At 41.2% G+C, this 21,822-nt stretch overlaps 2 protein-coding genes across 20 annotated transcripts in view; one reads left to right on the forward strand and one right to left on the reverse strand.

Moving 5' to 3' along the window:
• Positions 1-12,462, forward strand: part of si:dkey-21e5.1 (potassium channel subfamily T member 1) — a 72,081-nt gene extending 59,619 nt beyond the window's left edge. For 5 of the 17 annotated variants that reach the window (XM_037099060.1, XM_037099062.1, XM_037099067.1 and 2 more), the window contains 14 exons: positions 125-297; positions 1,165-1,236; positions 1,840-1,974; positions 2,249-2,360; positions 3,029-3,130; positions 3,448-3,531; positions 3,622-3,750; positions 4,514-4,534; positions 4,788-5,085; positions 6,746-6,808; positions 7,029-7,079; positions 10,185-10,196; positions 11,292-11,376; positions 11,660-12,462. In XM_037099060.1, the coding sequence (XP_036954955.1) occupies positions 125-297; positions 1,165-1,236; positions 1,840-1,974; positions 2,249-2,360; positions 3,029-3,130; positions 3,448-3,531; positions 3,622-3,750; positions 4,514-4,534; positions 4,788-5,085; positions 6,746-6,808; positions 7,029-7,079; positions 10,185-10,196; positions 11,292-11,376; positions 11,660-11,783 (1,461 nt within the window). In that variant the 3' untranslated portion in view covers positions 11,784-12,462. Of the gene's footprint in view, positions 1-124; positions 298-1,164; positions 1,237-1,839; positions 1,975-2,248; positions 2,361-3,028; positions 3,131-3,447; positions 3,532-3,621; positions 3,751-4,513; positions 4,535-4,787; positions 5,086-6,457; positions 6,500-6,745; positions 6,809-7,028; positions 7,080-10,184; positions 10,197-11,291; positions 11,377-11,659 lie in introns of all 17 variants that reach the window. The other 12 variants (XM_037099069.1, XM_037099071.1, XM_037099076.1 and 9 more) reach the window with 8 other exon arrangements.
• A 445-nt stretch (positions 12,463-12,907) lies between these two features.
• Positions 12,908-21,755, reverse strand: LOC119020022 (SLIT and NTRK-like protein 3). 3 transcript variants are annotated; one of them, XM_037099078.1, is made up of 11 exons: positions 21,076-21,755; positions 20,894-20,989; positions 19,176-19,700; positions 18,929-19,108; positions 18,751-18,831; positions 18,539-18,616; positions 18,352-18,438; positions 17,409-17,510; positions 17,271-17,327; positions 16,000-17,178; positions 12,908-15,479 (listed from the first exon to the last, which is right to left on the reverse strand). In XM_037099078.1, the coding sequence occupies exons 1-10, from the start codon at positions 21,080-21,082 to the stop codon at positions 16,010-16,012; spliced, it is 2,382 nt and encodes a 793-aa protein (XP_036954973.1). In that variant the 5' UTR covers positions 21,083-21,755; the 3' UTR covers positions 12,908-15,479; positions 16,000-16,009. The 3 variants fall into 3 exon arrangements, with proteins under 3 accessions (XP_036954973.1, XP_036954974.1, XP_036954975.1); XM_037099079.1 differs by lacking the exons at positions 17,409-17,510; positions 18,352-18,438; positions 18,539-18,616 and having other exon boundaries at positions 12,908-17,178; XM_037099080.1 differs by lacking the exons at positions 17,409-17,510; positions 18,352-18,438; positions 18,539-18,616; positions 18,751-18,831 and having other exon boundaries at positions 12,908-17,178.
• Positions 21,756-21,822: the final 67 nt, after the last annotated feature.

The raw sequence follows: 21,822 nt of genomic DNA on the forward strand, positions 1-21,822 counted from the left end.
AACTAAACCTTTTCTCCACCCGTTTTTAATTAAAACTGTTTTTTGAAAAAAAAAAAAAAAATGTTTTGTGATGTGTCTCCTAAGAGCATAACTAAAACCTGACTGGCTTCCTTGCTCCATCCAGGGCTGCACACATAGCAGCTTTGAGGATGCCAAGGCGTATGGCTTCAAGAATAAGCTGATTATAGTGTCTGCGGAGACGGCAGGAAACGGCCTCTACAACTTCATCGTCCCTCTGCGCGCTTACTATCGGCCAAGGAAGGAGCTCAACCCCATAGTGCTGCTGCTGGACTACCAGTAAGACTTACAGCCGTCCTTTTCAACCCTGTTTTTGTTAGTTCACGCTTTGTCAGTGATGTGAAACTCCCAGTATTTTTATAATGACTTCAAAACTTAATATAACAAAACAAAGATGGTGTGCAATATCTCCATGAACTTTAATATGAGCACATATTCGGAGTGCAAGAATTGCCTGCAGTGACTTGTTAATTAAAGCTTGAAGTATATGAGTCAACTTCGCCTCAAGATAAAGAAAAACTCACTGTTTTACATCATTAATAAAAAACAGTTGTCCATGCAGAAAGTTGAATTAGGGTTCAAGAGCTGTAAAGGATTGGATCTTTTTGTTGTTAGTGTGTAGTTGCATTTGTTTGTGGGCACATGTGGGCTTGAAAATGCTTACAATTTGCTTTCAGTAGAGATGGGGTCATAACAGGTGGAATTGGGGGTTAGCTGAGAAAAGAAGAAAAGAAAGGAAAGGAAAAGATTTTTGCATTATTCTTAAACAGTTATTCTCTCAACATAAGAAAACCATTTGTGGGTGAGGTTATGTATACATTTGCGTGTGTTGCCGCAATCCACCTTTTCTTCTCAATCACTGCGGGTTTCATTAACTTCGGCCAAGTCTCTGTGGTTGTCAAAACAAAAAAGTACACAGGCCAAGTGACACCACCAGGGGTTTACAAAGCAACCAGCTTAATCCTTCTATTGCGTTTGCAGGATTAGACATGTTGTATTTGTATTTCCCTCTTGTGCAGGATTAAATCGTGCATGCCTCACCCTTATTCAGAAATTAACAGCAGTGATGTTATGATGCGTCACTGTGGCTTTTCAAAGATAATTAGTGTGGGATTGCTAATTTGTGATGTTTCCTGTTTTCTGCAGGCCAGACAACCACTTCTTAGAGGCCATTTGCTGCTTTCCAATGGTTTACTTCATGGCTGGCACCATCGATAAGTATGAAAATAATAACCTTTTCATTTGATTAGTTAATCGTGTTCATCTCAGAGGCACCTTTATATGCAGCTTCCAGCAATGCAGCTTTATTACAACAACACTAGCATCATATGTCATACGACATTATACATAGAGGGTGTTGGAAGTTTCTGTTTATATTTCTTAATACATGAATCATGCGCACCATTATGCGTCAGCTATTGGTGACGTGCTTTTGAATTTAGCCTCCATTATATTGATTTTCTGACTGGCTGAAAATGGCAAAGATAATCCCAGTACATCTATACTGGAGTTTGACAGCAAATAATTTCCTTCAAACATAAATGATAAATTTTGCTTTGATGTGTCTTAGGATACACAAGTAAGTATTTACTGTCTTAATTGTTTTACACCTGTCTGCAAACATGGAAATATTTGTGTTTCACAGTTTGTTGTATTTATGTAAATGAGAAATACCACTAACCTTACCAATGCTAGTCTAATTTAATTGGCATTTTATTAAGTATACTCTAATAATAAGAGTAATTGATGAAATACATATACAGATTGATATTGTAATGATATATTCTAACATGGCATGCCTTGCATTTGTGAATGGACCAGCTTGGACAACCTGCTCCAGTGTGGTATAATCTACGCTGACAACCTGGTGGTCGTAGACAAGGAGAGCACCATGAGCGCTGAGGAGGACTACATGGCAGACGCCAAGACCATCGTCAACGTCCAGACAATGTTCAGGTAACCCAGAGAGAACGACTCACTGTGTACGAAACATACTCAACTCCTTTATTTGTTCTCAGTCAGCTGGAGAGTGAATGCTTGTTTTGCAGAGTTTGCCAGAATGCTGAATGAGTTTATTTCAAGGACGAGCTACAGTAGCCAGAAATCTGAAGCTACTCTTTTATTTAACAAGCCAAAATTAAAGGCATTTATCACTGCCACGCTGGGTCCTCCCCTCAGTGCTAAGCATTACATCTCTCCGCTAACATCCCTCTCTCCTTGTCTCCCTCAGGTTGTTCCCAAGTCTCAGCATCATCACTGAGCTCACACACCCGTCCAACATGAGGTTCATGCAGTTCAGAGCGAAGGACTGCTACTCACTCGCTCTCTCCAAACTGGAGAAGGTGAGCCATGTTAAGACTTGTTCCTGTCTGTCTCTGGATCACAGAATTTCAGTCACTCTCAGAGAGACCAGAATTGGAAATTATGGGACTAGTTGTTTATTCCCGTCAGTTGCTCTCAACAGTAACCATTAATGCAATGGTAAATATGTCAGAAAATTCAAACCTAAATATATATGTAAATGAACAGAACAATAATTCAGTTATTTCACCTTCCTCAAATCAGGTACTTGTTTCATACAGTCTTGATGCTTTTTCATGTGTCTTTGTGTGATTTTTACTTCAGAATTTGAAGTAACTTTTATGAGCATTGAAGGAAGAAAACTTACAAAAACCACCCAGAAGGAGCTGATAAAGCCTTTTACCAAAGTTCATGAGTTTTAGTAGAATCTTGATTCTTGCTTTCTCTTCTCTGAATCGTGTTTTCTCCTACCCACAGTGACAGCTTTCACCTTCACAGTGCTTTTCAAAAAACTTGTCTCTCTACCAACTTGTTAGTTTTTAGAGCTGAAAACCGACAGGCTTTTTCTTCTTTTCTCACACATGTCGTCTTGGAGATGAAGAGAAAAGAGCAAAAGTTCATCAGACATCTAGGAGAAAGTGAGATTTTAATATCTGTTCACTCTGTTTCCTTGTATCTCTTTTTATATTTTTTGTGTTTCCATCTTCAGATAGAGCGTGATAAGGGCTCCAACTTGGCCTTCATGTTCCGGCTGCCGTTTGCTGCAGGCAGGGTGTTCAGTATCAGCATGTTGGATACGCTGCTTTACCAGGTGGGAAAACCAGAGGCTGACTTTTGGGGTTGAACATCAAGATAAATGTGGCTAGATGTCAGCCACACATTTTAAGTGAGGATGTCATGAATAGTAGGTTTTCGTGCTGCATGCCTCAAAGCAAGTTAGAGCTAAGCTGAAAGGTTTGTATAATGTTATTGAACAAGTTTTATGTCATGAATAGCATTAACAGTTTCCAAAGACCCATTACAAATAATGAGTAAAACAGATGACTTGCAGATGCAATGGGCTTCTCTTTGCCATGTCTGATATTGATTGATATTTTCATGTGTGACACATTTGTATTGCTTCGACAGTCATTTGTCAAAGACTATATGATCGCAATTGCGAGGCTACTTCTCGGTCTGGACACCACGCCTGGCTCTGGGTATCTGTGTGCTGTAAGTAGGAATGTTCATGCAGTAAACCAACTGCTTTGTAAGTTTCAATAAATGATTGTGTGACAGTGTCTTCTTGACTCTCATCCTCAGATGAAGATCACAGAAGAGGACCTGTGGATCAGGACTTACGGGAGACTCTTCCAGAAGCTTTGTTCATCCAGCGCTGAGATCCCCATCGGGATCTACCGCACCGAGTCTCACATGTTCTCAACCTCAGAGGTAAGTTTGTTTTGATCAGATGCTTCATACCCGACACCTGAGATCTGGATTTGGTTCCTGCTGTGGCTTCTGGTTTGGCTTTAGCTGAGGCATTATTGCGGTTTTAGCTTCCATACATTATTCATCCCCTCATTTGTGCTTTCTTCCATTTCTCCTCCTTTCTGACCCCCTTTCTTCTTCAAGTGATCATGATGTCCTTTGCTTCGCATTTTCCTGCGTTCATTTCTATCTTGAAATGTCTTTCCCTTGTTCAAGATTTTGTCTGTTCTCCCTTCCTTTCTTCAGTTTATGATCCTCCGCCTAGCTGCCTTTTTAATTCTCAGCAACTTGTTTTCTACTTCTCGTCTTTTATTGTTCAGACCTTTATGCAGAACTCTCTTCTATTTCATGCAAAGCAGGAGAAAGAAATTAACATTTTGCTCTCAAACACAACAGTTTTTGATGCTTTCCTGACACAAAGTCCCCAATTACTGTCACGTCTCTAGTGTGATTATGAAAATAGATTCAGCTCTAAATAATATTTGGAAGTTACATAAGAGACAAACTCACCAGCCATAAACAAGCAAATGGGCAATTTGCTGGCTAGTGTTAATTTCCCTGCATTTACCAGAGAATTATAAAATAGTAAATACACCATATTTACTATTTCATATGCTGACTTCTGAAGCTTTAGGTGATTTTATTTTGCTTCGAATGTGGATGCCCCCATCTTTCATTGCATCTCTTTTTGTTTGGATGTCGTTTTGTCCTTCTCTTGTTTCAGTGCAAGGACAGTTACGCACAGGTAAGATTCAAATGTGATTGTTTTTTATTTGGATATTTCTGCCACCCTTTGCTTAAAGATGAAAAATACTACATTTTTCTGGCTTTTATCAATATGTTCATAAGCATCATGGCTTGACAATGCAGGCCTCTAGAAACAGCTTTTATTGTCATATGGGCAGGTTTTAAAAACAAATCAATGAAAGGATGCCACAGTCAAGCCTATACAAACATAAACAGTATCCAGCGTTAATACTGTCACCTTGCTCCCCTAGTCTCAGGTGTCCATCAACACAGGGGAGGGCCTGGAACGTCGCGAGCGCGGCGAGTCCTGGAAGGAGAAAACGGCCCACAGAAACTCTACCACGAGTGACCAGTCAGAGCACCCGCTTCTGAGGAAGAAGAGCATGCAGTGGGCACGGCGGCTGAGCAGGAAGAGCGCCAAACCGTCGAGCAGGGCAGAGCGCATCTCACAGCAGAGACTCAACTTGTACCGACGCTCTGAGCGACAGGAGCTGTCTGAGCTGGTGAAGAATCGCATGAAGCACCTGGGCCTGCCCACCGTGGGATACGGTGAGTAGAGCAGCTAATGATGTTTACAAAAGTGACAGACAGTCCATGTTTTTACTTTGTTATGTAAGCTGAGTTACAGATTATGACTTGTAATTCAGTGCAGTAGCTCACAATATATTATTATTGTATAGCAAGATTAAGCACAATATAAGTGATTATTAACATTATTTGATTTAGTATCTATTTACTTTCATATAATTGATAATCATTATCATACGTTATGTACCTGTAACTGAACAATAATGCAAATTATAATGTGTCTTGCAGATTGGAGTCTCAGTTCTATAAACGTTTCTTTAAGTCCACAGCAGCTCTGGAGGCAGAAAGAATGTAACTGGTTGAGTTGAACCTCAGTGGGTAGAGCCTGAGAATCTCAGAATTACAATGAGGGGAAACATAAGAGACACAAAAATAAACATTGTAGCAGCCCTTTTTATATCACAATCACAAAAGGTCAGCAGAGCAGCTACCAAGATACACTTTAGCTTTGACTTATTTAAACTTTATTCAAGTCACATTTTTTGTTTTCTTTTTGTTTGGTAGAGTACTACTTAGAGGACAGTTTCTGTTTTTACTACTTTCTTGGAGTAAGTTTTGAAGTCCTCTGTCATTAGACATGGTATGGACATGGACATGGTACTCGGAGTCACAGAAAGTATACTTGTATTAGTCTGAGAGGCAAAAATCTAAATTTCATTTTCAAGCATGATGACAGCATCAGTAACTGTTGTTGCTGTGTGACTGTGTGTCCTGTCCACTGAGCTTCATTTGCATTTATTTTTTTATTTTTTATTTTTATAGCACCATGAAATGAATCCCCAGAGACAAGGAAGTACTAAAGATTTCAGGAGATCCCTTTGCTCCACCCACTCTCAACCAGTTAAATTATTTCAGCCACGAGAACACCTGCATTTGGAAATCTCACACCTGTGTTCCAGTCATTTTATCTCATCTCATTACCTGTTACGATATGTTATGTGGGTGTTAATCATTAACATCACACCACACCATCTACAGCCTTCAGAAAATCTAATTTTATCAGTTTAACACTCATCAATTTCTTTCTCTATGTTCCATGAAACACACACACACACACACACACACACCCCAACCATCCCATAATCCTGATCATATGAAACATGTGGATGTGAACACGTCATGCATGAAGATGCAGGGGCAAACCAAAACCTCGACTCAATTGCATTTGATCACAGACTGCAATTGCCTGCACTCTTACCTGCTCACTTCTCTACTTTTGTTCTTCAGTTGTTTCTCTCCCAGCTTCACGCTTCAAAAACCAAAGCAGAATCATGCTCCAGATGTGTTGCACTTGATAAACATTAATGTAACGTGTCGATTGAATACGTTTCAGGAAGAACCTCAAAAGCTCAAGATCTTCTTTTGAACCATGAATGTCAGTGAGGAATACTGCAACTTGTGACAGATGAATCATTTGGAAGTGATTCTGTGCACACACTTCTGCATGGCTTCTTTGCATTGCTCTCACCCTTTTCTTTTAAAACAAGTTCTTTTTGAAACTGCAAATGCATTCGCTGCCTGCCTGATTTTTTTCTTTTTTTCTTGTTTTCCCCTCCCCCTCCTCTGTTCCTCTCCTCCTTTCTCTCTCTGACTCTTCTATCTTCCTTCCTTTGGCTTGTAGAGGATGTTTCTAATCTCACTGCGAGCGATGTCATGAATCGAGTAAATCTAGGATATTTGCAAGGTAATTTGTGTGCTGTTTATAAGTCATTTACAACATGTGAGTGGTTCCGTCCATCTTGTGGAGAAAGGAGTTTGTCCTTTCACCAGCATCCATTGAAGATTAGTGCACTGAATTTATCCACAGAGATAGATAAATCCATTTTTTTTCACTCCTCATCTAAAATTTGTAGTTAATCATAAATGAACAAATCAGGCCATTAACAGTGAATGCCGTTGCTTAGAGTTGCAGGACATTTCAGAGCACCAGTATACAGAGGGGACCAGGCCGTCAGGTTAGCTGGTTGATCACAGTTCTGCAACTTTGCTGCATGAGTGTGTGCGTGTGTGTTTTTCAGTGCGTGTGAGTGGCCTGTCAGAATGAGTGGTAGATCAGCAGCCAACCTCTCACTGTCTCGCTCCTACTATCTCTCTCTCTCTCTATCTTTCTATCTGATCTTTTCTGCATTGTGTTCCCGTGAGGTGACGTCCCAAATGGCTAGATTACTGCAGGGCATCAGAGTATGGCTTTAAAAGAGTGGAGCGGAATGCATTATGTCTGTGGATGGAAGGTTAGACGTAGATGTGTACATCAAGAAGAAGGTGTATCAGAGGTGTCCAGGTGTAGAAAATAAAGAACTCTGTGGAGGAAAACCTTCTCCACCTGTCTGTTATTTCCTTATATCGGGGCACAAGTTCAAACTTATACCATGGCCACTTAACGACAGGCAAAAGAAACAGTGTTTTCATTCATTTCTTAAGGTTTGTTTGTAGTCTGAAGGGACAGTTCAACCCAAAAGCGAAAATACATAATTTTCCTCTTACATGCAGTCCTATTTTACCCATCTAGATTTTTGTGAGAGTTCTTGAGCTTTGGAGATCTCGTCCACAGAGATGCCTGCTTCCTCTTTCATGGAACTAGATGGCACTCTGCTTGTGGTGCTCAAAGTACCAAAAAATACATTTTGAAAAACTCAACAGCAATGTCTCTTTGCAAAAATCATGACCTTCAACTTACTCAAGATAATCCACAGACTTGGTTGTGAGCAGTTTCATGTCGGAACTATTTTCTCTCTCACCAAACTACACTCCACCACGTAGTAGGAAACATCTATCTACTCATGGATGAGATACTGGTTAAATAAGCTAGCTAATTTTACAGCTCAGTTGAGGAGGAAGTAATAAATGTTTACATCTCAGCATAAGCCTCTCGTCCATGAGTGGACTTGCACCAAAACAGTCTAGATGGCTAAAAAGCACTACAGGTCAGACTGACTTTAGGGTGAACTGTCTCTTGAATGCATGATTTGGTAAGTGTCCCACATTACTTAACATCTCAACCAATAAAGTAACAATGGCTGCAGTGTAATATAATGTGTGCGGTTATTTAGGGTGGAGCTTAACCTGCAAGTAAGAACAGGAAAACACTGGCTCTGTACTCCAGCGTATTGAATTTACAAAGGGACATGAGTATGAGTAGTATGAGACTCGAGTATGAATTAACAGAACGAGCAAAATAATGTGGTTCAACTGCTGCAGTGCTGAAAAGGAGCACTTAATGTATCAAAACACTTGTGCGTGAAGTATCTAGAAAAACACATCGTTGTTCAGCTAATAAAAAACATATTAATTATTATTTTGGTGGGTAAAAATCGACTAGCCTTAAGAGAGAGAGTCAGATGTAACACCACCTGAAGTAACCAAGAGTTGGAGGCTAGTTAGCAAGTAGACATAAAGTATGAATTTATAGGTAAGAGTAAATAAATGGTAAAAACCTCCAGCTTGTGCTACAAGTGGCAATATTGAGTTGTATGTAATTACTAGTGCTGAATGATATCTAGTATATTAAAATATAATAACTTATCACAATGTTTTTCAAATCTTCTGGCTTGATAATGAGCTGATCACGTGGTTCAGGTGTTTTGGAGCAGGGAACCTTTCAAACATGAATGGCAGGATTAAGAAACACTGATTTATAGCATCAGAGACCCCCTCCACACTCCACCGACTCCACGTGTGTCCGACATGGTTTTTACAGGAAAAAAGTATAATTAACTTATTAGGATCCTTAAAATGGCTCCCATTCCTTCTCACTACAAATTCCAGAATATATGAATATGCAAATACTTTTCATTTCTCAAGTTTAGCTGCTGGACACGAGCTGTCTCTTAGTTCACTGTAGAGTCAGTTCTCAGTGTGTGTGTGTGTGTGTGTGCACGTGCACATCACACTTGTATCTGCTGAATAATAGACCAGGATTGGCTTCCAGGCTCACATCAAGCTCGTACGCCCACCTCTTAAGATCAGATCAAAATCATTTTTACATTTGAAAACACTCTGATCTTCTGCTGTGTGATTGTGCAAACATCCAGCTGTAGGGTTAGAAAAACATATTTTTGACTGGAGGGGGATGTGAAATATTCAAACATTCGCAACATTATTTGGATGGAGGGAGTTGAAGACAGTACGAGGAATTGCATCAGTATTAAATATTCACTGTAGGAATTATTCTTATTTTTATATAAGACTGACTAAAGTCTAGACCATCTTCATTTCTTGCTCGTTTGAAGAGCTTCAGTCATATCTTTAGAAAGCAACAGAAAAAACGAGACTGCATAACACTGTCACCTGACCTCCATCTACACGGTGTAGTAGTCATTGTTGAATTGTTCTGGACTACAGAGTTACAACCACAAAAACCACCGCTGACAGTAACACTTCATCACTGCGCTGTTAACCGAGGTTTCTTCTTGTCAACTGTCTGCCTCTCAGAAGTGAGTGGCCATGGTATAATCCATAACTAATACACTGAGTAGTAAATATGTGGATTGGAGGGAAAACAAATTGGTGATATCTTTAACACTCTGAGAAATCCTGCATGTTTCCTTTTCCACTTATGTTTACTTTTCTATTCTACAATAGTCTGTTTTAACTTCCAGACATTGGTCAAGCAGCAGCAGGTTGTACTCTTCCACTCTCACACTCCCAATGCGTTCTGCTTCACTCTCAGTTTGGTTTGAGTCGCTCTCTGCGTTGGGTCCGGTCCGACGGATGCTGGAGCATGTCCCGTGTGTCTGTGGGGTGTGTCATATGTCACTCTTGTTTGGTTGTGGGGGCTGAGTGTTGTCCGTTTTTTGGCATGGCCTTACCAAGCCTGCTGGTCCAGTGTGGAATGCGCAGGAGAAAAAAAAAAAAAAAAAAGTTCAAAATGAATGTGATGGAGATGGACTTGTGGCGTAGCCGCGGACGCTGTCTGCATGCTGGCTCCGTTTTTTTGAGCTGCGCATGGGGGTGCTGTTTGAGTCAGCAGCAGGCAGCATGGGCCTCCCCTTGTTTCACAAAGTGCCCTGTCAGTAACGGTTAGCCCTTCTCTCTCTTCCACCCCGCCTGGCTTTATAAAGGGCCACAAGCAGGTGGGTGGTCACATGTGCCCTCCTTCTCCCTTCCTCTGTCCACCACGCAAGTAGGAGCCACCACCAGACAGCGCTCAACACACACACATACTGACACACACATACATACACACACGGAAAATACACACTCACACACAGAGATATGACTCATCTGGAGATGTAATGTGAAAATCTTTTCCATCTTTATTGATTCTTAATAAAGTAGAAGACCTTTATAGTGCAAAACAGTTTCCACTGCTAGCTTAACGACACTGTGGAAGCAAAAGGGGAATATTGTTACAGCTGTTAATGTTAACGGTTTATATCATGTCATGTCTATTAATCTAATTTACTTATTGTAAACTGCTCATTTATAAAAAATCTACAAATAGGAACATATTTAAAACAACTTGTAAAAATAGTTATTAATATGTATTTGACCAACAATATGAAGCTCAATCAGAAAATGTGAAAAATATATGAATGCAGGAGAGAAATAATTAAACATTTGCCATCACAAAAGTTAATTCAGCAGAGCTCTGGCTGTTGAATATCCTTCTGTTTGTATGTATATTGGTAACAATAAAAAAGAGTAAGTCTGAATGATGTAACATTTTGTTTTATTTTTTTTTTAAATCAATCAAAACAGATCGGTTTAACTACCAAATATTTTTTATCAGTATCAGCCTCAGTTGGGCTACAGTCAAAATACTTCCCCAGATACATAAAGCTTACAATACTATTTTTAAGGTAAATAAAAAGATGAATTTATGTATAGTAATTCCTCTACTGGCACAGATCAGTCCCAACTTTTAAAACCGTTAAATCGTAATTGTTAACAGTTGCAACAAGCATTTCTTTGACAAACAGCCAGATGATGGAAAGAGCGTCCCCACAACTGGTTTGACAGTCTCTCCCCCCACTCGCTCTGATTCTGTGTGTGGGTTATTTTGCCTTTGTCCTCACTGAAAGGTTGAAAACAAGGGAGGCTCATATTTTTTTTTTCTCTCTGTGGTTGGAGGGCTCATTTCCTGGCTGATGTACTGTGTAATGATGGAGGGGGGCGAGGGAGGGCTCCAGAGCAGCTCTGAAGGTCTCCTCTGTCTCTTTTTCCAGACGAGATGAACGACCACCAGAACACGCTGTCCTACGTGCTCATCAATCCTCCTCCCGACACCATGCTGGAGCTCAACGACATTGTGTAAGAACTGGAGTAAAGGATGCAGCCCACTTTATTTTTCCAGTAGACATCATGTCATTTTGGTATTTTGAATAGTGTCCAAGTAGTATCTTAAGGATTGAGACAGAGACCACTTCATTTGTTTGCACAGGTGCAGGTGTCCTTCTTTGTGTCCCCATGTATTTTGCTACAGTGCCAGTAAATTCCCCACAGAGACTTTAATCCAGATGTTGACATTTAAAGTAAAGATCCACCCTCTTGTTCCGCTCCACGCTGGCAGATAATGTTTATTTTGTGTCTGCAGGTACATTATCCGGTCCGACCCTCTGGCACACATGCCAGAGGACTCGCAGCCGGGTCACGCCCGCACCAGCAGGCACCAGCAGCAGGAGTTTGGCACAGAGACGAGGGACGAGACTCACCTCTGAAACCCACCTCGGTCCTCGACACCCTGACCCTTAATATCTATGATCCCGCCCCTCCCCCCCAACCTCCCCGAGCTCGTTTGTGTCGCACAGATGAAGGCTCGTCTCGGGCCGAGAACAGCGGTCCATAGTGAATGTGCATTATGTGTCTCTCAACCTCCAAAATATCAACATTTAAAAAGAGAGAGCGAGCTGCTGTTTCCCACTGCGCTGCTACAGGAGGATGCATGAAGAGTGCCTCGTCATCGACCCCGACTCCCCTCACACACCTCTACTGTACTTTAACACTTGTCGCCCTCACAAAAATAATCTGAAACGGAGAACCAGGCACTGGAAACAATCCCCTTCCCTCCCAACCAAAGGACTGAGAGATCCGATGGATGTTGTGAGACAGACAGAGGAGGTTATCGTGCACACACACTGTACAGGATATCAAATCATCACTTCACTCAGGGGTGAAGTTGCCCCAGTGCTGCCACTCAGGCCGACTCCCTTGTACGCCTGTTGCTACCTAAACTCACACAGAACTGAATCTCGGGGCAACTGCACCCTCCTCCACATCTGTACACTCCTGTTTTTCTACCAGTAAATGCCATGAATTTCGAGCAATTCAAGCATTTACAATGAAATTACAGTACATGAGCACTTTTCTTAATTTATTATAAAAAATGTCTTCTTTTTGGTTTTGTCTCTTTCTGATTTATGAGCACAAACTTTTTTACGACAAACTGTCATCTGTGAATATATACACACTGTAGTGGCACTTTTATCGGCCAGTTTAGAATAACAAGCGTTTCTCTCATGGTTGTGTTGTTTTGGACACTGATTTTCATTGTGATTCTAGTTATAGTTTGTGAATATTGTTAATTTATTTGACTATTTTAAGTGCCCCGAATCACATGTGTTATAGTCTGTGTGCCATTCATTTGTTTACTCTGCTTTGTAAATATCTTTGAAATTACTTGTACATTATGTGCCATTTTGTCATATCAGTGTTATTTTTTTTCTTTTACTAGATCCAGACCGAAGTTATCAGCTGCTTTTGAGCTCATCAAAGATGTTGTGAGCCAATACGTGACAAGACAGTATCAGTCAGTGAAGGATAAATTAATTTAAAAAGATGAAATAGTCGTGGTGGCTATTTCTAAAAAAAAAAACAAAAAAACAAAAGATTTAAAGTGCATACTACAATTAATGTCTGTTATAATTGAGTACAAGTTAGCAGTTTTTTCTCCAGCCTTATAGGCTACATTCATATCAATCCTCAGTTTCTAAGCTAAACTTAAACATAATCTTGTTTTGTGTTGTTTCAAGTTTTTATTTATCGCTGTGGTGTTTTTCTTTCAATGCCAAACGTCTCACTCAGTACTTTATTGCAGCTCTTTAAGGAGCTAAAGAAATAGTTTTTAAAATTTGGGGAAATACACTGATTCACCATAGGACAGATATAGTATGAACCCAGAGCCAAGCAGAGGATTGGCTTAGCTTAGCATAAAGGCAAAGCTACTGGGGGCACTTGTGCGGTGTATGAGTGAATTAGATGGTGTTACTTGATAAGCTGAAGAGGTACGGGTAGTGTTCATGCTAAGCTAAGCTAACCTGTGGCTGCATAATTGACAGAGTTAACGTGTTTTCCAAATGGACAAAACTATTACTTTAAAGTATTATAGTCTGAACCTTTTTGACTTACAGTGATCAAACTGGTAAGACTCAAATCAGTATTTGAAATTTGGGACTCAGTTGAGCTGAACATGAGGTGCTCTCCTCTCCAAATGTGTACAGGCCATACCTTGTGTATACGCCACTGTCAGTGTGCAGTATTTACACTCTGTTTATCATTCCTCGGGATGTTTTTGTTCAATCACTGTAAATAAGAACTTTATATATTCATTAGCAGCATTTCCACCACAGGAACAAGGGACTATTTTGGAGGGAGTCAGTGCGTTTACATGACAGGGATCAGGGTCTGTTTAGGTCCCCGGGGACATTATTGTACGAAGAGAGTTTGGGGGGGTGGAGTGGTACTTTCCAGTAGCACAGGAACTTTGGGGGTGGGGCTTGAAGCATTCAACATTTGTGATTGGTCGAGTACTTGCAGCATTTCTAATTTTTTTTTTTCCTCTTTTTTTTTAAACTGCAGCCAAAAAACAGTTTGTTTCTTGTTGATTGTGCTTCACCATGTCAACACAGAATCAAAGAGGAAAGCTTGCAATGTATGGGAAAAAAAGTCTTTAATCCACCAGGTCTTTACTGCGGGGAAAACAGAAAACAGGCAGAAGGAACCTTTTAGCTCCTAGCAGTAAAAGAAAGCTTCAGGTACATTTTAGTGGAAACGCGGCTCTTGTATTTTGTTTCTTCTGTGTGGTGCGAGTGAAAGAGGACTTGAACTATTTTTGCACTAAGCTCTGCGGGGATGTCGAGAGCATAACAGCATGACCCTTTAATCTGAATCTGTACAACACGGACGGGCAGTATTCAATCATTTCTGTGAAGCGACAGCAGTCAGATGTGCAGTAACATGTCGTGCATTTTGTTTTTATTTACCTGGGAAGCTTAAATGATGGGTGCCATTGTTATTATTATTATCATCATCATTATTATTATCTGTTAAAGAAATACGAAGTGATGAGGATGATCTCAGGTGGAGTTTTGTCCGTCTGAGATCTTTTGCTTGTTTTTTGGGAGAAAACCGTGTGCTTATATTTTGCGAAGAGTCCCATTGAGAAGTACTGTTGATGTTTGCTCAGAGGTCCCTCAAAACTTTACAGGGCAGGAGAGCCTGAGGAGTGAAAGCGTGAGCGACAACGATGGAGAATTTGATTGGTGTCGAGATCCGTTCATGTAACGTCGTCTTTGGTCCTCACGTCCGATAAATCACACTCCACCTCGAGTTCACCTCAGATCTCCTACTGTCCATACTTACAGTACCACAAGGGGCATGTTAACACTTAAAAAGCATGTTTTGATATACAAGCTTGCCAAGAAAACGATAATTTTGTACATTTAGCAGGACATTTAGTTCGATGTCCCATGGCTAGAGAAACACATTATTAAGTCAACTGCTTGCAAGTTGGAGCCATTATTTGATACTGTGTATTTATATGAATGGAACATGCATGTTGTCTAGGTGTTATCAAAAGCCTACGTATTATGTTTACCTCCACTTTATGTTTTTCAGTCATTGTCAAAAAGGGGTTGTTTCCATTTTGTACTATTTCTTATGAGAAGTGTGTGTACTTCTCGACGTATAAAATATGGACAAATAAATGCTGCATGCAGCCAGAGAAAAACCTGTGTGGAGACTTTTATTTCATCGCAAAGGCTTTTGACAAGTCACAAGTAGGCACGTGCAGTTTAACTATTTCATTACTTTTTTTTTATTTAGTTGTGCTTCTTTTGTTGTCTTAGAATTAAGTATTCATTTTCTCAGTAACAGTGTCATAAAGATTACATTTAAACAGCAGTGGCAGGTGAAATATATATCTTCTGAAAGTGCAGTGTGAGGCATTCAGGGGATTTTGGGGCAGAAATGAAAATTAATATTAATGTTGGGGTTTTTATTAGTGTGTAAGTAGCTAAACTACAGTAGCTCAGAATAGACCAACCAAATGCTGGTTGTAGAGAGGCATTTTTTGTGATGAGACGAGGGGCATTCAGTTGGTCGCAATCTGCACCTTTACTGCCAGATGCCAATAAGTCCTACACACACACACAAAATGGCAGAAATTTCAGTTTTCAGCTTCAAAATGTGGAGACTTCCTGCTTTTCTCTGTATAATAAACTATACTATAAAACTATTAAGTAATATGGTCTGATATTTTTTGATATTTTATTGACATTTTCTCAACCAAATTGATTAATCTGACAAGATTATCAGAGGATTAATCAGTAATGAAACTAATCACTAGTTGCAGCCCTTGCTAGATGAATCAGTAGTATATGGTAAATATGAAGACACAGTTAGCTTAGCATAAATCTTAGAAAATTCGGGGAAACAGCTAGCCTGATAATCCCACCTTTGAGCAACTCTAAAGCTCTAATACATTCAAATAAAAAAAAAAGTAGTTTCAAGTTGCATCTTTACAGCAACGTTTAATCATTTAACATGATAACGAATTCAGGATATCCCCAAATTTGACTTCATCTTGATAGATTTAACTACAATCTCAAATTTTGTGTACATAACTTTAAACTTTAAGTGAGTCTCGTCTCTAAGCACCTTCGCCGCCCTAATGCTGCTGCTTGTTGGCGTGCGTCTGCCTCCACCTCTCTCTGGTCCAGCGGCCGTTGTTCTGCACCACCTCGTGCAGCAGGTCCATGAAGGCGTGCTGGTTGCCTGACAGCAGCGTTTCATCATCCGGAGAGGCTCCACCAGAGGGAGCCTTCGAGCCGGTGCTTCTGCCTTCTGCCTTTTGTCTGCTCGTCACAGCTCGCTTTGGGTCTGTCTTGTTGCCCCTCGTCGCCGCAGGTGTCGGGATTTGATTTGGGGTTTCGCTGACTGTGTGTGTCACAGTTGCAGCGTCCTGGATCATCTCTTCCTTCTTCAGCTGCTCCATGTCAGTCTGGGAACGAGGCTCGCAGACAGAGGCAGTCTCGACATTTGTTTCTGGAGAACGAGAGAATCCCACTTTCATCTGATCTCTCTTTAGGGAATCCTCGATGTCATTCCTCCGGATTTCATCCTCGCCAGAGGGAATCTCCACTTTGTTTAACTCTCCTGTAAACTTCGGTGTCCAGGCGGTGTGGACATGAGACGCCTCCGTCTCTTCGTTCTCCTTGATTTTACATCTGGCCTGCCACTGAACTGCCGTCGGGGGCCAGGTGGAGATCCTTCCCAAAGCCCTGCTCGTCTTTAACCTTTGACCCGGATCATCAGTGGACTGTCTGTTCAAATCATCAGGATGATTCTGGTTTGTGCCGATGCTGAGATAAGGCACGGTGTCAGTGTTGACAGAAACACAGTGGAGGTCTTTATCTAGATTTGTTGTTGCTTTTTCAGTCTCAAATCCTCCTTCTATGTCACTTTCACTCCCTGGTTTCTGCTTTCCTTCAGCTCCATTTTCTAAATTTTTCGATCGAGCCTCTGTCTCAGTTTGTAAACTTACTTGATCTTTAACAGGTGCACAAAAAGGAGACGTAAAGAGAACAGCGTTAGCTGACTTCGCTCTGACATCAGTACAGGATCTTCTCCGTCCCATCTCTGAGTCCCAGTGATTGTTCCCCCTTTCCCCAGAGTCTCCTGGAGGCCGATCAGGACTCGATCTGCTGCTGACTTCTTCTACTTCGGACTTGTTTCTGTTTTCTTTTGGACATCCAGGCATCACAGCTTTGTTGTGGCGCTTCCTCCCATGCAGCACTGCCAGGAAGCACACGACCAGCAGGAGCAAGGACAAAAGCACTGCAGAGGAGGGAGTTGAAATCATTTTTCAAACTCTGATTGTACTGAAAATATCATCAAACATAAAGCTGCAAAAGCACAACTGAGCATACCGATCACAACAACCAGCGTGCAAATATTTGTGTCGGACGTCGGCCTCGATGTCGTTTCTAAAAGGAAAAAACAGAGAGATGACGCACAAATTATTCTATGAGGTTCAAATATCAAAAGATGGGAGAAACCAGGCGTACCAGTCACTCCCATGGATGCAGGTAGTGTATCTGTGGGCAGGTCAGAGGGTTTAGGATGGACAGAGATCTCCGTCACTGAAGGAGGGGATGTCACGTCAGTCTCTGAAGGAAGCAACAAACCAAAGAGATGGAAAGCTGCTCAAGCTCGAGCCACACACTCCTCTGAATGTCTTGTTATGACCATTTTTAGCCTGCGCCTGGACACACTGATCAGGATCAGAGAACTGTGCTAATCAGCCACCCAGATGGCATCTGTGAAAATGACAGCTCTGTAGAGGGACGAACTCTGCAACATATAGTAAAATTACGTCACTGTGGCGCCATCTGCAGGGGAAATATGAACATATCAGGATGACTCACAGTGGGCGTGTGCGGTTATGATTTTCTAGTGCATTTAGGTAGTCCAGGAAAAACATGACGGGCCTGCAACCAATCAGAGGAAGAGAGCCTGGCGTAAGACTCAAGGTGTCACGTCTGGATAATCAAATATTTTGCTGACTGAATTTCAGCCTCTCATAATGAAGGCCATGTGAAAAGACACTAACACTACATCAGCAGCTGGTTTTCTTCTACTACGTTTCATGTTTCGCACCACGTTTGTTGAAGGCCGGATGGAATGTGCGGGGAAACTTGAAAGCTGCATAGAATTCAAAGTGGTGGACAACAGTGGAGAACGTGTTCAGGCAGAAATGGCCAGTGGCTGTACTGACAGATGTGTCTTGAATAAAGGAACCCAAAATTTAAAAAAAAAAAAGTAATTGCGAGCTTTACAATTCAGGAATTAAGGTAAGCATGAGAAGATTAGACGTTAAAAATGTAAATAAAAAATATATTTAGCTAATCTATTATTAGAGGGGGCGCATAACTTCACGTGTTGTACGCCGTCAGGGGCTAGTAAGGTTTCGTAATAGATTAACAAAACTGAAAGAAGAACCAAATGTACCGGTCTGTAAAGAAGGTGCAGTGGTCGTTGTGAGGATGTCAGAGGGTTTGGGTTGGACAGAGGTTTTTGTCTCAGATGTTGGCTGAGCTGGAGGCGTGGATAGAGAGAACAACAGAGACACTGAGCACAAATTTACCGTAACTCTGACTGTAAATAGTTTTTTAACGTCGAGTAGAACCACATGTACCGGTGAGAGTGGAAGTTGCATCAGTGGGTTTAGGTCGGACTGAGGCTCCCGTCTTTGGTGTCGGTGGAGTTGCCACGACTTTTTTATTGGGGGGGGGGGGACAATGGAGATGTATAGCACAGATCATGTATGTGAGGAGTTTAAAATATCCTGACTGTAATTTCAAATAAGCACAACAGAAAGAAACCAAGATAAAGAGCGACTGCATGTACCGGTGGACGGTGGGACTGTTGCGAGGATATCAGAGGGTTTGGGTTGGACTGATGAAGGCCGAGCTGAAGGTGTTGTTATAACTTTTGTCAGAGAGAAAAAAACATAGATATTAAGCACAGATTAAATAGGCGTATTTCAAATATTAAGGCAGAAACCCAAGAGAAGAACTACACGTACCAGAGGATGGTGGGCGGGTGTCAGTGGGTTTTGGTTGGTTGGTTTGTGTCACCGACGACGGCCCTGGTGGAGGCGGCGTCGCGCACACCGACACGTTCCACACAGGTCGACCCGTCAGCGATGGAGGACTCTTACAGGTCACCTCCACCGCTCTATCCAGCAGGTTTCTGCTCTGTAGATCTGAGAAGAGAAGCAGCTTTATGGTTTCTTCAAACACATGATTCATTATTCGTGTCAGCTTTCAAACCTTTCAGGAAGTCGACAAATTCTTCAGCTCCACACGAACAGTCCCAGGGGTTCCCGTCTAGTCTGATCCGGGTGGACCTCAGAGACTTAAAGACCTGAGGGGACACCCGAGTCATCCTGTTCTCAGACAAGTCCAGCTCAGCCAAGTTGGTCTGGGAGCTGAAACTATTCGGATCAATAGTTGTGATCCTGTTCTTCCTCAGGCTGAGACTCGTGAGGCCGGTGAGCCCACTGAGCATGAACTCGCTCAGGACTTCGATCTGGTTTTCTGCAAGGATGAGCTCGCTCAGGATATCAGGTCGTCCAAACCAGTTCGGGTTCATATCCGTCAGCAGGTTCTGGTTTAAACTGAGATTTGTGAGCTTCTGCAGAGAGACGAAGGCCCCTTGAGCGACCGCTGTGACCCCAGCATTCTCGAGCCGGAGCCTGGTTACAGAGGAGAGGTCGTCGCTGTGTAACACAGTGGAGTTCATCTCCCCGACATCCTTCAGGATGAGGACCAACGATGAAAAACCAGGCGGGAAAACTGAGAGCAAAGTATTATTTAATTACATTTAGGTGTTACCGAAGATGGAGCCCGAGAACCAAGATGTTAACTGCAACACAGTTGTTTTCATGGAATCAGAAGAATTCACTGCATGATTTCTGAACAGGTGATGTTGCTGTTCTGGTGTTAAGACCCTTTTTTTAAAACTACACTGAATATCTGCAGTGAACATGTAGTAAGATGATGCTTTAAAGGGAACCTCAGTGTCTCACTGTAATTTGAGTGGCTTCTATGAACAAGTAGGTTATTTTGTAAATCCAGCATTTGTTGAAGAATCCATGTTAACCCTGTTTTGTTTTGATTCTTTTATTTATTTTCAGCCTTTCCAAATCCCTGTTTCTGCTGCCACCTAGTGGTCGTATTATGCAATGACGCTTGACCACACTGCTGGACTGAATTTGTTCATCCATAACTTTCCAATGCATTAAGGTCAACATGACAAAGCTTTTCTGCCATTTAAATTAAAAGCTGATATTAACAGGACCTAAAAGTTGAGTACAATTACGCTTTTTTTTTTGCCATAAAAGGTTTGTGTGAGCAAATTCTGGTACAAAAATTGAGAATTAATCTAAAGAAGAAAAAGTTCACTTACATTTTTATAAAGTTGCAGTCATGAAGACATTCAATTAAAAGGCTACACATTTGTCTTTCAAATTCTATTCATAATGCTCAATTAAACACAGTGATGGAATGTAACTAAGTACATTTACTCAAGTACTGCACATAAGTAATTTTCAAAGTACTTTTACTTCACTTGAGCATTTCTATTTTCTGTGGCTTTGTACTTTCACTCCACTACTAAAGGAAAATATTGTATTTATTACTCACAACATGTGTTGGACAATTTTAGTTCAGTTTCGATTAATTTATTTAATCAGCTATCGGATAAAAACAACACTCATTCTGATAACAACACAAATGCTGAATATTGGATCTGATTATCACAAATAATGCTAGTCAAAATATACACTTACATAACTTACTTCACTTTTGATACTTGAGTACATAAAATATCTGATACTTTAAAGATTTCTGCTCAAGAACTGTTGGTTCTAGTGAGTTTGACTTTTACCAAAGTAACACTTGAGCACGATGTCTTTACTTTTCCTCTGGTATGACTTTTAGGCACTTGTTACAATACTGGTTGAACATTTTCAATCAGACTTCCTCACCTGAGGGAATGTTCAAGCAGAACAAAATCTGCCCTTCTCCGTAACAACAACGACTCAAGCGCACATTGACCAGCAGCAAGATGAGACTGGCAACAACTGTGGAAATAAAACGATGAATCAGATTATCTGTACTTCTTTGTTTCCCCACATTCAGTGTGCGAGCATGAAATGAGTGCACCTACCCTTCATGGTGACCGATCTGATCTGCGCAGGACGCAGGTCAACAGCCTGGACTCTACCTGCAGCAACAGTTTACCAGGTTTGAAGGTGATGACCTCAACCAGCAGGTGTGAAGAAGAAACACTGTTGTCATGGCAGACGAGCGTTCACCATGGTTATGAGCATTGGCATTGAGGCGCTGGAGCCGCTGTTCCAGTTGGGTGGTGGAGTGTGAGACAGTTAGACACCAGGGGAGGCCAGGAGATGTTTCGACTGCTTAAATTAGAAACGCCAACGTCATGTTGGATGACACGTTTTTAATTCTTTGCTTTGAGGAGATTCACGCAATCCTTTGATATTAGAGCTGCAACGATTAGTCGATCAAAAGGAAAATTACTTTTGATTGATTTTCCCCAGGCAAAAAATCTCAAACATTAGCCGTTTTTCTTAATTTAATAATTCAATTTCGAGTCTTTGGGTTTGGGACTGTTGGTTGGACCAAAGTATCAATTCAAATATGTGATTTAGGTCCTCTGGATTGATTAATCGTGAATGAAAATAATCATTACACACAGCCCCATTGGTTTTAGCTCACTGGTGGGAAGAAAAGTGGTGAGTCCAGTGAAAAGATGCAGCATTGCCTCTTGGGGAAAAAAAACAAACAGAAAATGTGAAAAAACAAACATGTGACATTGGTGAGCTTCTGTGTAGTGATTAAAATCAGCGTGGTGTCACGAACTAACAACAGAAAATTAACAGTGAGTCTCACA

This window comes from Acanthopagrus latus, chromosome 5 (genome assembly GCF_904848185.1).
Source record: "Acanthopagrus latus isolate v.2019 chromosome 5, fAcaLat1.1, whole genome shotgun sequence".
Lineage (NCBI taxonomy): Eukaryota > Metazoa > Chordata > Actinopteri > Spariformes > Sparidae > Acanthopagrus > Acanthopagrus latus.